Source organism: Thamnophis elegans, chromosome 1 (genome assembly GCF_009769535.1).
Source record: "Thamnophis elegans isolate rThaEle1 chromosome 1, rThaEle1.pri, whole genome shotgun sequence".
NCBI lineage: Eukaryota > Metazoa > Chordata > Lepidosauria > Squamata > Colubridae > Thamnophis > Thamnophis elegans.
The window spans coordinates 152,642,949-152,658,757 of NC_045541.1; the positions used below are offsets into that span (position 1 = coordinate 152,642,949).

General features: G+C 39.4%; 1 protein-coding gene across 2 annotated transcripts in view; it reads right to left on the reverse strand.

Moving 5' to 3' along the window:
- The window catches only part of MTHFD1 (methylenetetrahydrofolate dehydrogenase, cyclohydrolase and formyltetrahydrofolate synthetase 1), a 73,492-nt gene that overhangs the window by 50,271 nt on the left and 7,412 nt on the right, over nucleotides 1-15,809 (reverse strand). For both annotated transcript variants that reach the window (XR_004256867.1, XM_032235432.1), the window contains exons 2-8: nucleotides 11,994-12,078; nucleotides 8,637-8,696; nucleotides 7,064-7,117; nucleotides 5,333-5,469; nucleotides 4,073-4,173; nucleotides 3,416-3,552; nucleotides 2,038-2,149 (exon numbers count right to left, since the gene is read on the reverse strand). Coding sequence is in view for 1 of the 2 variants with exons in the window: in XM_032235432.1 (XP_032091323.1) it covers nucleotides 2,038-2,149; nucleotides 3,416-3,552; nucleotides 4,073-4,173; nucleotides 5,333-5,469; nucleotides 7,064-7,117; nucleotides 8,637-8,696; nucleotides 11,994-12,078 (686 nt within the window). In the remaining variant the exon portion in view is untranslated. The remainder of the gene's footprint in view (nucleotides 1-2,037; nucleotides 2,150-3,415; nucleotides 3,553-4,072; nucleotides 4,174-5,332; nucleotides 5,470-7,063; nucleotides 7,118-8,636; nucleotides 8,697-11,993; nucleotides 12,079-15,809) is intronic.

Genomic DNA, 15,809 nt, shown 5'->3' on the forward strand with positions numbered 1-15,809 from the left:
ACTGCATTGTCTAAACTTAGCCAAATCTGAATTTTTCAACAAACCATTTGTGAATACAGTTGCAGAGTTCCTTGGAGAAAGGGAAGGGAAAATCATACATAAATAGAAATACTATGAGAGACACACTAAAAGTTGCTGTTTGTTCTTTCTTGGATTCCATTCTGCAATGATACAGAAAAGATTAACGTGCTGTTTTTTTCAAAGTATAAGACTCACTCTTTTCCCTCAAAAAAGACGCTGAAAATCTGGGTGCATCTTATACACTGAATACAGCATTTTTTGCCTCCCGAAACCCCGCCCCTTCACCAAAATGGCCATGCATAGCCTTTAGGAGGCTTTCAAGAAGCTCCTGGGGGCTGGGGAGGGTAGAAATGAGTGAGAACAGGCTGTTTTTTGCTCGTTTTGGGGGGGCCTACCCCCAGGAGCACTCTACAAGCTTTTGAAAAAAACGGGGCTGTTTTTAGGAGGTTTGCAGAGTGCACAAAAACTTTTTTTTTAAAAAAAATTGACTCTTCAAAATCTTATACTCCGGTGCATCTTATACTCCGAAAAATAGGGTATACATTCATTCCTAGCATTGCATTTCTTCCATGTCTGTGTCTATCTATCTATCCATCCATCCATCCATCCACACACAAACCAACACTTTGAACAGACTTTCAGGAGATAGATAGACAAATGGACAGGTACTCTTCTGGAAGAGCTGTGCTGAAGTTATTATCTTTTTAAATAACTGTTATTTAGAAGTAGAGGGCCATGAAGCTGCTTGTATTGTTGCTACTACATTGATGTTGGAATTCCTTTAGAGATTATATTACTGTATGTAAACTACTTTATGTACCATGAGGCAGAAGGTCTGGCAACCTGGTATCTTCTGGATGTTTTCGATTACATCTTATATAAAATCTCATCCATCTGGAGTTCAGAATACTTCCAATGTCTGGAAGGCACCATTGCTATGCCTGACCTAGTATTTCTATATTTGACTGGGAGACAACAAATTGAACTCTACGGGGATATTTATTAGGACAAATTGCCAATGTAACAATCTCCACCTCTAAGAGATCAAACGGCTATATACTTAAACATCACTATTTAAAGGTTCCTACAGCATAATTTTATTTCCTCTTCTTCACTTCCTAAACCCTAATCTCCCCATTCTACCTCCCCCTCCCCAAGACTTCAGAGACAGTGAGATCTACTTCCAAATTACCATATTTTTTGGAATATAAGATACACCTTTTTTCACACATACACCCCAGGGTGAAAATTTGGGTGCGTCTTATACACTGTATGTAACCCCACCCACCCATCATCCCCTACCCTTTGGCCTCTGCCTCCTAGCAATTTACCTCCTTGCAGCAAATAGGGGCTTGAGGAGGCTGCAACAAACTATAGTAATCCCTGCAGCCTGAAACCCCTGATGATCTGGAGAAATTGAAAGTGAAACTTGCTGTTTGCTACATGTAGCAAATTGCTGGGAGGCAGAGGCAGATTTTTTTTCCCTTGTGCTAATCAGGCTATTTGCTGCAAGGAGGTAAATCAATAACTATAAATGCCTATAGAATGTTCAGATTAGTAGACTTGTTTTTTAAACACTGCTTTATTATTGTTCTAGACAGCTTAACAAAATGAAGAAGCTTTTTAAAATAAATGCTTGATCTGAAGAGGCCCAGTGCTATTGTATCTTATTTTAAATAGCAGAGAATAACTATACTTCCAGAAAGCACATCAATTTTAACAGCATCTATACAAGTATAGTCTGAAATGTAACACTACAAACAGTGTATATTGTCTGTACTGTTTGCTGTTTGTTGCAAGGAGGCAAATTGCTGGGAGGCAGAGGCAGATATTCCTTGTTTTCCTCCCCAAAAGCTGGGTGCGTCTTATACTTCGGAGCATCTTATACTCTGAAGAATACCGTAAGATCTGTAATTACCTGACTGAACCACTAATGAATGTAATCATTTTCTCCTACCTCTATGCTAATTAACATATGTTTACTAACAGTTTTTCAAAGTCATTTTTCAATGTTACCTGGAATGTGATTGATTCCACAGTCGATCACTACTGAACCTGGCTTGATCCATTCACCTTTTACCATCTCAGCTTTGCCAGCTGCAACCACCAGGATATCTGCTTTACTGACCTGCAAGCACAATTTGTATTAACCTACTTTCATGAAGAAACTTTGATCATTAAATTTGTTCTCTTTCTTTCCTGCTGTGCCTTCCCCTCTTTAAAGTGATTTATCTATTTAACAATGTCTTATAATATGAATATAAATCCTTTTAGTTAATTAAAATAGGAATGTGTGTGTGTGTGTGTGTGTGTGTGTGCGTGCATGTATTTGTGCTGAGCAACATGTGGCTTCCTTCTCAGACATAAACATCAATACAGGAATCGTTTCCCCAACATTTTGCAATTATCAGATATTCCACCTATCAGCAAGAGTTCATCTTTTTAGAACACACATGCAAATCAACAAGAGCATTCCCTCCCTGTCTAAAAAACATATAGTATACCAGGGAAAATCCTTGAATATTGTTTTTGACAGGCTATCTTCCCATAAGATTTTTTTGTTTGAAATGTCAGAAATGTTCATTTGTACATTTTGAGTTGTTTATTATTCTCACTTTAACAAATGCAAATAAACGAGTGAGATGGGCAAATTTTCATTTTTTATTTAGTTGCATAATTATTCTGCACACTAATAGTTGCCGAATAATTGTTCACACATAGATATTCTCCTAATAAAGCCAAAAGCTCACTTTTACTTTCTTAAATATTCAGGTTTGAGGTTTATTAACATTTTGGATTGACCGAGATCTCTATAGTTGTTCAATAATAAAATTAATCCTCCAAAATACAACTTGCCTAATAATTGTACACACAGTGTACATGTCCCCCCCCCCCCCAAATTCTGTACTTCTTTGACTAGAGATCTTAATAATTGTTCGTGCAAAACTGGCTTCCTGTGAATCTGCACAGACCAATAAACAACATGGTCGTATTTGTTTTTTCAGACTTTTCTTCCTGTTTCTATGTTGAGCTGGAAAATCACTATCCAAATATAAAGCACTGGTAGTTTGGATCAAGTGCCTACTTTAACATAGACTTTAAAGAAGGAATCCTATACTGCAAATTGAGGTCTGCTACTTCCCAGTATTCTTTCCAAGAGGAAATTACAGATTTTCCTGGGATTTTTCATATAGAGGCATATACTTTAGTATGGAATTACATTTACTTCCCATGATCGCCTATCCTATTAAGAAATCCTGTGCATTTGCTGAACTATAACCATCCGGAAAGAGGAACCTGATGGGGAGAGAAGATTGATGCATTCCCTGGCAGAACACAAACTTTGCATAGGCTAAATCCCAGAATCATTATAGCTGCAGTTGTCCTGCCTTACTTCATCAGCCAGCGATGCAGTCTTGGAATGGCAAGTGGTCACAGTTGCATGGTTCCAAAGCAGCAGGTCATGCATAGGAGCCCCAACGATCTTACTGCGCCCAATCACTACTGCTTTTTTGCCTGCTACTTGAACACCTGAAATGCAGAACCCAAAATTTGCATTCACATCACAAAAGCTGTGCTCTGTTCAGCCTACAATGGCTTACAAAAAATAACCCCAAAGCCCCTGAATCATGCTTTTATTAAGGCTTGTATGTGTTAAGCTCCATGCAGTTGGGCAAGATCAAAGAAACAAGAACTAAAGAGATTTCACTAAGGTCTCTTTGATGTAAATTCAGAACCTTGAAAAGTGCAGTAGAGTTTTTCCAGCCCCATTTATATGAATTAATTAAGGCAGAGTGTCTTTGAATGCTCTGACATACTTCTTCCAACATTTTATTTATTTTCACATTTCTGAACTGCCTATCCCATTTAAAGAGGGAATATTTCTCTTCACTAGAGCTAAGTTACCATTTATGATAAGACATCAAGTGAGTTGCCACTCAAGTGTTTATGTCTGTGTTTTCTTTCATTCCTTTTCCACCCATAATCACTCATGGTACATAAAGCGTATCCCTGGCTCTTGTGAATCAAGACCCCTCCTTTCCTTGCTCACCTGTTTGCCTGATAAGTTCCATGCATCCTTTGGGTGTGCAAGGAATGAAGCAGTTGCTGAGGTCCCCACGTGACAGCTTCCCTGCATTTATACTGCTCAAGCTAAAGAGGAAAAAAGCAAAACAGCAGTCCTTGAAATTTTATCTTTCCATCTAAACTTTTGTAGATGGGTCTGAATTTTTTTATGCCTGTCTAAACTTTTGTAGGGGAGGAACTACAAGAAACCTTGTGGATTACAGGTAGTCCTCGACTTACAATAGTTCGCTTAGTTCAAGTTACAACAGCACTGAAAAAGATGACTTTTAACCATTTTTCACACTTTGCGGCATTACCATGGCTCCCATGATCAAAATTCAGACGCTTGGCAACTGACTCGTATTTATAATGGTTGCAGTGTCTTGGAGTTATAGGTCATATGACCTTCTGGCAAGCAAAATCAATAGGGAAGCCAGATTCACTTAAAAATCATGTTACTAACTTAACAACTGCAATGATTCACTTAAAAACAGAGGCAAGAAAGGTCGTAAAATGGGGCAAAACTCACTTAACAAGTGTCTCATTTAGCAAGAGAAATTGTGGGCGCAATTGTGATTGTAAGTCAAGGACTTCCTATACTAAATGCTCATATCACTGAATTAGATAGACTGATAGTCTAACTTACTTTAATGTAACTTTTTTGGCTCCGTGTTCATAACAAAATATGGTGATTTTTTTTAAAAAAAACTATCTCCCTTGCAATTTAATAAGAGCCAGTTTGCCATAGTGATTAAGGTACCAGGCTAGAAATTAGGTGAGATATTTCTAGTCCCACCTTAGGCACAAAGTCACAAAGCCAATCATTCTCTTTCAGCTCAAGGAAGAAGGCAGTGGCAAACAGAAGTTATTAAAGCTTAACTTTTGGTGATCTTATGCCTGAATATTTACTTATACTAGGGAAGTTTTCTTCCTTTGAGAATAAAAGCAAAATGAAAACTTAACATGTATACTAGCGAACGGACACTTTTAAAAGCAGCCACTTCTAAAGACAATTATTTTGCTTTTCTTTAGGATAATGTTTTCCCAACTTGACCACTTTAAGATGTGAGGACTTCAGCTCCCAGAATTTCCCAGCTGGCATTTCATGTTGAAGTCCACATATCTTAAAGTTGCCAAGTTTGAAAAATCCCCAACTGGCCCTCCAGAAGCTTTGGGACCATAACTCCCAACAAGAGAGTTTTATCCCCAAGTAAATTAACATGCTTTTTTTTTTTAACAATCATACCCATCAACGTCTTTTTCGGGTGCCACAGCATTGGTTATTTTCTCTGTGTTGATGGGCTTGTTTGTATCCAGAGGCAATTGCACTATAAACCCATGGATGGCAGGGTCTTCATTCAAATTGTTAATGCATTTGAGCACCTGCAAGTTAATAAGAATGGTAAAAAGATGGGAAACAAGCCAGTTCACAGGCAATGTTGATAAACCACAGAAGAGGTTTCCTGATTTCTTCAATCACTCCTGCTGCCAGGAGGCATCAAGCATGAGAGATTGTGTAAGGGGCATAGAAATATTTACCAGCTCTAACAAACTGGAATTATTTTCAACATTACCTCATACTTATGAATGTATCCAAATGCAGTTAGGGCTAATCATACAACCTGCTAAACCAGGGGTGTCAAACTCAAGGCCCGGGGGCCAGTTCCGGCCTGGGGATGCTTAGATGTGGCTTGCAGGGCCACCCTAGAAACAGCAAAGGACTGGCCCATGGTGCCTCTGCCAGTGAAAATGGAGCATGTGGTCCTCCAAGGCTCTGTTTTTGGCTGCGATGGCCTCCTGCCACTCTCTGCCAGTGAAAATGGCAGGGGGCCATCGTGGCTGAAAGCAGAGCTCAGAAGGTCATTTTTTCTGGCAGACGGTCGGGCCATGACAGACACCCCCAACACAAGTGACATCAAGCTGGCCATGCCTACTCTGGCCCCCGAGGTCAAACACAACCCTGATGAGGCCCACAATAAAATCGAGTTTGACACCTATGTGCTAAACCATGGGTGTCCAAACTTTTGCCTTGCCTGGGCTGCATTAAATGAAGAGGAATTGCTTGGGCCTCTTATAAAGTATATAATATACCATAGTTAATGTATATAAATCACATAATGTTAAACATTTACAATTTTGTGGGGCCAGATTACTAGCTGTCCAGGGTCACAGGCATCCTGTGGATCATGGGTTGGATGCGCTTGCACTAAACCAAAGTCAAACAAAAACTTAGAATAGAATAGAATTCTTTATTGGCCAAGTGTGATTGGACACACAAGGAATTTGTCTTTGGTGCAACTTAGTAGGTTATGTCAACTCAGCTACGGTTTTTAAACATTTCATAGGTTATAATAATGATCCCAACTTCCCAGCTCACATTTGGAATCTCTTGCAATATGGTTGTTATGGAGAGCAGAATTATTAATGAGATTATAAATGAATTATTCCTTGCCACCAGCTTTTGCCTATTAAGTATTCTCTGTCATTTAAGTTTATCTTTGCTTTTTTTTTCTTTCCCTAAAAAAGTAAGTATACTTCTGAACAATATCCAGACTTGTAGCCATCCACCTAGTGATAATTCTGGAATCTTTAGGTTGGTACTGTATGCTTTTCATTTATTATTTTTAACTAACTGAACCATTTAAAAACAAAGCAGCACACATAAGCTTTATGATTGAGTTCATGTCCACAGTAGCCAACCATGGTTTATTCAAGAGTACATAAATAGAAAACCATGATTTGACATGACATGTTATTTTTAGTCATTGTTTCTGCCTGGTAATTTTTTTAAGACATTCCCAAATTAAAAATGTTAAATTATAGACACCGAAGGTAGCTAATGTTAGAAAGAAAGCAATCATTTCAATAGTGGTTCAGGATACCGATTTCCAAGGGGCAACAGAAGACATAATATCAGATGAGGCTGATCTGATCACATACAGCTGATGCAGACATGTCTTAAAATGAACTGGATTACCTCAGCTTCTGTAGCAGTGCCTGGCAGCTTGATGTGATTGGCATTGATCCCGATCTGAGAAAACAAAATTCCAAATGAATGACAGAGTTTATGAACTGAGACATGGCCAGATGAAGGTTAAACAGTCTCATTTTGCAAGCTTTATAACATTCCTCATGCAGAGTTCAAGAAAGGTATATTATGTTCATTGGCAAAGCCAGGAAAATGTATTCCTAGGTTGTCTAGGCGACCAGGCAACTTTCTTGACACAATGCAAAGCAAGAGTTTCATCATCTGTCACCGCAGTACAGTGTGGGGAAATAAGAACTAATCATGTGTTCAATTCTGGTCTTGAAACAGAAATAAAAACAAGTTTTTATATTTATATGTATATAGATATCTACCTGCATATGTATGTGTACTTCTTTCCTGTAGCTTTAATTAAGCATTTGCCCCTGTGCAAATTGGCAAATTATTCTTGGTTACCATAACAGTCCTCCATAACATACACCTATCCTAACTTTGTACAGCTGAAGAAGACAATTGTTGCATTGTTGCACCAGAAGGGAAGAACTTGCAGAGTTTCTACTACTAGATTTTAGATTTTTAGATTTTATTTAGCATTTATAGGCCGCCCTTTTCCCTGAGGGGACTCAGGGCGGCTTATAATAGTAAGGGAAGGGGAGTGAAAGACTAAATACAGAAAAAAAAAATGTGAAATAACTAAAAAGTACTAAAACACAACATTCACTCAGCATTCGGGAGGGGCAGAAGAGTTTATCCCCAGGCCTGACGGGCTAGCCAGATCTTGAGGGCTGTACGGAAGGCCTGGACTGTGGTCAGGGTACGAATCTCCACGGGGAGATTGTTCCATAGCGTCAGAGCAGCAACTGAGAAGGCTCTCCTCCGGGTGGTCGCCAGTCGGCACTGACTGGCGGATGGAATACGGAGGAGGCCCGCTCTATGCGATCTGATGGGACGCAGGGAGATTATTGGCAGGAGGCGGTCTCTCAGATAGTCAGATCCACTACCATGGAGCGCTTTATGGGTGGTAAGTAAGACCTTGAATTGCACCCGGAGATCTACAGGTAGCCAGCGCAGCTCGCGGAGGATAGGTGTTATGTGGGCGAACCGAGGTGCGCCCACAATCACTCGCGAAGAAACAATTTCCCATCTCCTTGGTAATGGTTATAATTTTATATGTACCATCTATCTAAATTTACATCACATTTTCCTTCTTTCCATAAGCTGCCCTTTCTAGTCTTCAAACCCGTATTTTTTCAGCAAAAGAGGTTTCCAGTCACTAATAAATGTAGTTATTGCTCTTTCACTAATCAAATAATGCTGCCATCTCTGCTAGTTTTGTCATCTTCACCAACCATTCCTCCATTGTGGGTAGCAGCAATCATATATACAACTAATCTTCCACTACTCTTTTGTAATTGAGTATCCATTAATCCTAACAAGGAAAGTTATGGTTACCATTACACTTCACAATTGGAAACTATGTATCTCAACTTTTCTACTTGAAGCTAAATTCACAGATAGGAACAAAATGTTTCATTGAATCTAATGCTATGAAAAGCAGAATTACCTCAGCGGCAGCCTTCAGCTTCATGCTAATGTAGAGATTTGAATCATCCCGGTCACCAACCTTTGGGGGAAATAAATCAGATTATTTTATAAGCCAGTGCTCCCCAACCCCTGGGCCGTGGCCACTACCGGGCTGTGGCCAGCCTGAACAGAATTAGGCCACATGATCGGCTGGCCAGTGTACGCATGCAGCTCAATTTGCGTAAACCAGTTCTCCCCCTCCCTTGCTGGGCCACCAAGCCTCAAAAGTTGGGGATCACTGTTATAGGCCTTTCATCCTTTTATCCATGCTATTGAAGACTATATTTACAGAAAGCGTTTCAAAGTTGAAGGGTTCTGATCATGACGTCAAAATCTTTGGCACAATTCTAAGATCTATTTCTTTATCCTAGATCATTTTTTTAACTTTTCCAAGAAGTTGGATATTACCAAAACAGAACAAAATGATATTACCGTATATACTCGAGTATAGGCCGACCCGAATATAAGCCGAGGCACCTAATTTTACCACAAAAAACTGGAAAAGTTATTGACTCGAGTATAAGCCTAGGGTGGGAAATGCAGCAGCTACCGGTAAATTTCAAAAATAAAAATAGATACCAATAATGTTTTTGAATATTTATTTCAAAGAAAAACAGTAAACTAGCGGTGTATTCAATGAAATACTTCACTCACCTCATGATGCTGATGTCCCGCTGTGATGATGATGTCCCGTGCAGCCGCGGGAGCGATGTCCCGCCTCCTATGACACACGGCACAGTGATTCCTATCATTGGATCACTGTACCAGAGGAGGTGGGACATCGCTATGTGGCTGCTTGCCATAACAAGGAGGAGGTGGGACATCGTTGCAGAGCGGCAGGAGGGGGAGGAAGGGGAATCGTAAGACAGCCCTGTATTACATTAGAACGTGAGGAGGGGGGATGGTGCGGTGCGCGCTGCGCGGCAAACTGACACAGAGGGAGGGGAAACTCACAGGGGCACTGGGCCATTCACGAGTGTCACCCAGCGGCATGGCCCCGCCCCTTTTTCTCCTCCATTTCGGGCAAATTTTTCACTGACTCGAGTATAAGCCGAGGCGGCTTTTTTCAGCCCAAAAAGTGGGCTGAAAAACTAGGCTTATACTCGAGTATATACAGTAATAATATGTTTTACTGCTCTGAAATACTTTTTCATCTTAGTCTGCTACTTTAGTGGTGGCTAGAAAACAATTTTATGTACAGTACAATGTAACGAATAACATGTGTTATTAACCTCATAAAAATGGTAATGTTTCTACCTAAGCAAATTTCTTGGTTATCTCTTTATTACATTTTTATTCTACCTTTAATACTTTATCAGTAACAAGGCAATGAGCATAGTTAATACTCCTTCTTCTCCCTATTTTTCACACAACAACCATCCTGTGAGGTGGGTTGGGTTGTGAGAGTGAGAGAAAGAGTGGTTCAATGTCACTCAGTTGTCTTCATGCCTAAAGTGGGACTAGAACTCACAATCTCCTGATTTATAAGCCAGTGCCTCAACCACTACACATATTGCCTAAAGCAGGAGTGTCAAACTTGCATTGTCATGGCATCATCATGTGATATATTGTGTATCAGGGATCCAAGTAACACCCCTAATGAAAGAAGACTCCGAGGCGTGAGTCCGCAAAGTTTCATTTTATTAGAGGTGTCATATTGGCACATCTGGGAAAACCCGAATCTGAAAGTTTCCAGGTTTTCCCCGCCCAAAAGAAAGGTCAGGTTCCTGCCCAGCACCCACATGTCCATCACAATCAGGCCAAACCAAACAGGAAATGCCTCCCAATAACTTCATCACAGCTGCACGGCCAGATGACCTTGACTTTCTGAGAAAGAATGTTATTATAGCTATATAATCACCCACACTCCCATTTTCCCACAGTAGAAAATGTGGCAGGCCTGAAGCCCCAAAGATAAAAGATGGCTTCCAGGTTTGACATTGTGACTTTTTCCCCTTCGCTAAATGGGTGTGGGTGTGGCCAGTGTGTGACGCATCCAGCCTGAAGGCCACAAATTTGACAGCCCTGGCATAAAGTTTTCTCTCAATCTGATTTAATATGTAAAATTATATTTTCACTGCGGCACTAGCTCAACTGGGATCTTGTATCTGCCTCTGAAGATACAGACTTCGTTCTTTCTTACATAATTCCTCCCAGTCAACAGAGGAGATTTTTAGTGTGCTTAGCTGGAATCAGGCAGACTTTAAAACCTTCACTATAAATATGAATATATTCATATTTAATCTGCCTTTTCTGCTAATATGAAATTTTACAAGTGTGCTAGTAATGTATAACACAATGTCTTCCTCAAACTAAGCTCACTCTGACTTTACAGACACATCCAAGTAGCAAAAATACAAGATAAAAGAAACAGAAATAAAATGTTTGGCATCATGAAAGGCTTTTTGGATACTTTCTCCTGTTTTAAACTGCATCTAAAATTCAAGAGATGGCACTAAGCTAGTGCACAGCATTGAATTCAAAGGGGGAAAAGGCACTTTGGAGCATTCACGTAGCATATCTTGGCAACTTTTAAAATAGATGCAGCTTTTACTGGAATCATGTCCGTGTTTTTGTGGCTACAGTATAATCCCAGCAGTTTAAGGAGTTGCTGCCAGATGCTACATGAGAACCCCTGCATGCTCTGCAGTATCTTTTTCTCCTTTGAATTCAGTTTGTGTACTTCCAGAAAAATTGTCTTTCTGGATGCAGCTGCCATTCCTTATAAAGTTTTCACAGTTCACAGACATGTTAAATTGTGTTGTCAACAATTTGCTGTTATGTTGACCCTTCACAGTACAAAAAAGATTATTGACTGTAAGGACTATGGAAATGAATGAGACAGCCCCAACTAAGGTGCTATAAAACAACAATGCACCAAAACTATTACAGATAGTCCTCGATTTATCCACGAACTATTCATTTAGTGTCCAGGTTACAATCAAGAAAAGCAACTTATAATTGGTTCTCACAGTCATGATTGTTGCATGATCACATAATCAAAATTCAGGTGCTTGGCATGTATTTACAATTGTTCAAGTGTCCTGGGTTCACTGGATTGGCATTTGTGACTTTCCTAGCCAGGTTTTGGCAAACAAAGTCTAAGGGGGAAAGCAGACTTACTAGCAACCATGTGGTTTGTTTAACAACCCTAGTGATCTGCTTAACAACTCCAACATAAAGATTGCAATATTGGGTGTGACTCACTTACCACCTCACTTAGGGGAAGAGGTTCCATTGCCAATTGTGGTCATAAGTCAAAGACTACCTGTATATGTTTGGCTTGACTCTACAGTTTGACAATATGTATATATATATATATATATATAGTCCTTACCTGCAGAATAGCGAGGCCTGGCCTGAAACCAGGAACTTTTGCTTTCATTTCTGCAACTTGGTTCTTCAGTCGTTCCCTTACTTGGCTAGAAAGAACAGGCGGGAAAGAGAAAGTAAACATTAACAATTAATAGTAGATTAATTGGAAGTGGGATCTAGTTCCAAAGATAACCCCAATATTTAAATTTGCACCATTTAGTTTTTCCGTTTTTAATGCCCAATTCCACAAATGTGGAAGACTGTGCTGCTGACCAAAGAAAGGAGAAGAAATCCATCAACTAGTAAAGATGATTGAACAACTTTCTTTTCTTTGCTCATAAAATGTCATGAAACGCCACTCATCAATGGTGTGAGTCAACAGTGCAGTTGTGAAGGTATGCAGTTGCCTAAAATGAGGTGAAGTCTAACAAGGAAAATTATTAAAGGAAGTTTTTAAAACTGATGTGTTTAGTGGCCAACTGACAAATGACAAAGGAGAATATTTGTAGCTCAGGGTTGAAATGAGGATGTTTCATTACCCAATGTGGGTAACATCATCATTGCTAGTAAGGAGTGGGGTTTGTCAAGAGAGACAATTAACAAGCCAAAAAGGGAACACAACCTCCCCACCTACAGTCAGCACCCAGATGAGCATAGATCAACTTCAGGATTAACATCAATCAAGTAAACAATACCCCAATCAAGGAACTGCCAAACAAGCCAACAGCAAACAACAGCAAAAAGAATCTTTAAGACCACCCTCACCAACTCTGCCAGACAAGCCAGTAGACTGTAAACTGAGAGCAAACCCCACTCCTTACTAGCACTGATGATGTTACCTAGTTTGGCTAATGAAACATCTGCAAGGAAAAAAAACAAGCTCAGAGAGCACCAAGGACCCTTCATGAACAATGTATGAACTGGATCTGAGACAGTTTCACAAGAAACATCAACAAAATATTACTGTCACTATTTATGATTGCAATATATGTCTCTTGATTTTACAAAATTACATATTATCCTATGGGGAAAATAACAGAATAACAGAGTTGGAAGGGACCTTGGAGGTCTTCTAGTCCAACCCCTGCTTAGGCAGGAAACCCTACACCACTTCAGAGCAATGGATATCCAACATCTTCTTAAAGACTTCCAATGTTGGAGCATTCACAACTTCTGGAGGCAAGCTGTTCCACTGATTAATTCTTTTAATGGTCAGGAAATTTCTTCTTAATTCTAAGTTGCTTTTCTCCTTGATTACTTCTCACCCATTGCTTCTTGTTCTGCCCTCAGGTGCTTTGGAGAATAGCTTGACTGTCTCTTCTCTGAGATATTGGAACACTGCTATCATGCTATCTCCCCTAGCCCTTCTTTTCATTAAACTAGACATACCCATTTCCTGCAGCCATTCTTCATATGTTTTAGTCTCCAGTCCCCTAATCATCTTTGTTATTCCTGTCTGCACTCTTTCTAGAGTCTCCACATCTTTTTTACATCATGGCCACCAAAACTGGATGCAGTAGTCCAAATGTGGCCTTACCGAGGCATTATAAAGTGGTATTAGCACTTCATGTGATCTTGATTCTATCCCTCTGTTTATGCAGCCTAGAACTGTGTTGGCTTTTTTGGCAGCTGCTGCACACTGCTGGCTCATATTTAAATGGTTGTCCACTAGGACTCCAAGATCCCTTTCACAGTTACTACTGTTGAGCAAGGTACCACCTATACTGTACCTTTGCATATTGTTTTTCTTGTCTAAATGTAGAGCCTTACTTTTTTCACCATTGAATTTCATTTTGTTATATAGTGCCCAATATTCAAGTCTGTCTGCCATGTTATACCTATCTTCCGGAGTGTTGGCTATTCCTGCTGGCTTGGTATCATCTGCAAATGAGTTCCCCATCTATCCCTAAAACAGAGCCTTGGGGTACTCCACTGCATACTTCCCTCCATGTACGATAGATGCAGTTCCATTGAGGACTACACAATGAGTGCAGTTCCATTGAGGAATACGCATTGAGTGTGGTTGGTCAGCCAGTTACGAATCCATTTGGACCCACATTTTTCTATTTTAGCTAGTAGTAGGTTATGGTCTACTTTATCAAATGCCTTACTGAAGTCCAAGTAAATTATATTGATAACATTCCTCTGGTCCACTGATTTTGTCACTTTGTAATGCAATGCAATAAGAGGTAACTGACAGACCCAAATGAGTTTTAAACTTTTAACAACAACTGGGGTTTGAGTCTCTGCCTTACAGGACTGGTTTCACACTCCAACCATCAATATTTTTCTTGTACAAAACATTATGCAACAGTATTTCTTACGTTTAATTATTAGGTGGAAATATTTAGTTTAGAGCAGGGGTGGGCAATTGATTTTCCCATGAAAAACTGGGATTGTTGTAGAGGGTCAAACCTATATGCTGAACTTAATTCTGCTCAATATTAATTTTATTGCTTTATAAAAAAATTGCAAACTATATGGTTTTTATTACCTGCTACTGGTAAGAATAAATGTTATATCTTATTCTAATTTCTGATTGCCCTCCAACAGGACGCACAGGGACAGCCAAAGGGCCAGGCAGCCAAAAGGCCAGGGGCTGTAAAATGCCCAGGTCTGGTTTAGAGAAAAGTCAAATTGAAGAAGAAAATGAAACTGACAAACCAGTTGCTACTATACATCATTTACTCCCATACACTCTACTCCAGTAAAATTAACACCTTTCAGTGCCACCTGGTGAACCCAGAGTGCAACTGCAAATAACATTTTTTCCCCTTAACATTTTTTGAAAGACCAGTAGAACTTAATAATTACCTGCTACAGACATTGCATTAAGCCAGGTTCTGCTTAACCATTATTTTTTTTCCTGAGCTAGAATTGGCTGAGTTTATTTGTGATGCAAAATCATAAACCATGTTTTGCAAAATACAAATCTAATATCTAATATCAACCCTCTCCCCAAACCACTTTGTATTAATATAACAAAAGAAACAAGTTACTATTTAATTAAATAGTTGTCAAGGTGTGAGAAAGCAGCTTTCCAAATATCCTAAAATGTTACTAGCACGGATTCGGAAAAGAGGTCTGAGATGTTTGATGCTGCTTAAAAAGGGCCTATGTCAGACTTCACCCAAGTACAATGATAAGTCAACTCTGCATTCGTAAAGTTGCATTCTGCACTCAAAAGCAGAAATTTCAGAGACTTGACACACTAAAGGAAGCTGTGTAATTAGTCCCAAAAGAAATCCTGTTTATACATAGATTTGCCTGCTCAAGAACACAAAAATTAAACCCGATATGGACGATTGGCTTGAACTCCTTATACTTTTCCTCTTCATCCTTTGGAGTCAATGGACTTTTGGCCATTCTTTTCTCAGCTTTGAGAGTGAGAAGCAGCAGTTCAGAACTCACACAGTAGATCTCTTTGAGTCTTGATCTTTCCACATGATACTCTTTTAGTGATTTTTTTTTCTATTACCTAAATTTATCTAATTTCCTCACTTTTTCCTAGAAGGATTTGATTTCTAGTTATCTTTGTCTTACTGTGGTATTTTCTTACTTTTCACTGTTGAAACTTAAAATTAAGTGTGTGTACATGTACACACACACACACACACACACACACAGAAAGAGAGAGAGAGAGAGGGAGAGAGAGAGAGGGAGGGAGGGAGGGAATCAATTGACCAGAGGGAGTGATTTTGGATGAATCAAAAGAAGGTATTTTACCCATGATCTCCTTAAACATTTCCTAATATTACAAATACTTGTTTTTCAAGGTAACATTTGAGATAGCCCTGTAAGAAATTAACATCTCTGTTGGCTTTAATTTCACAATATT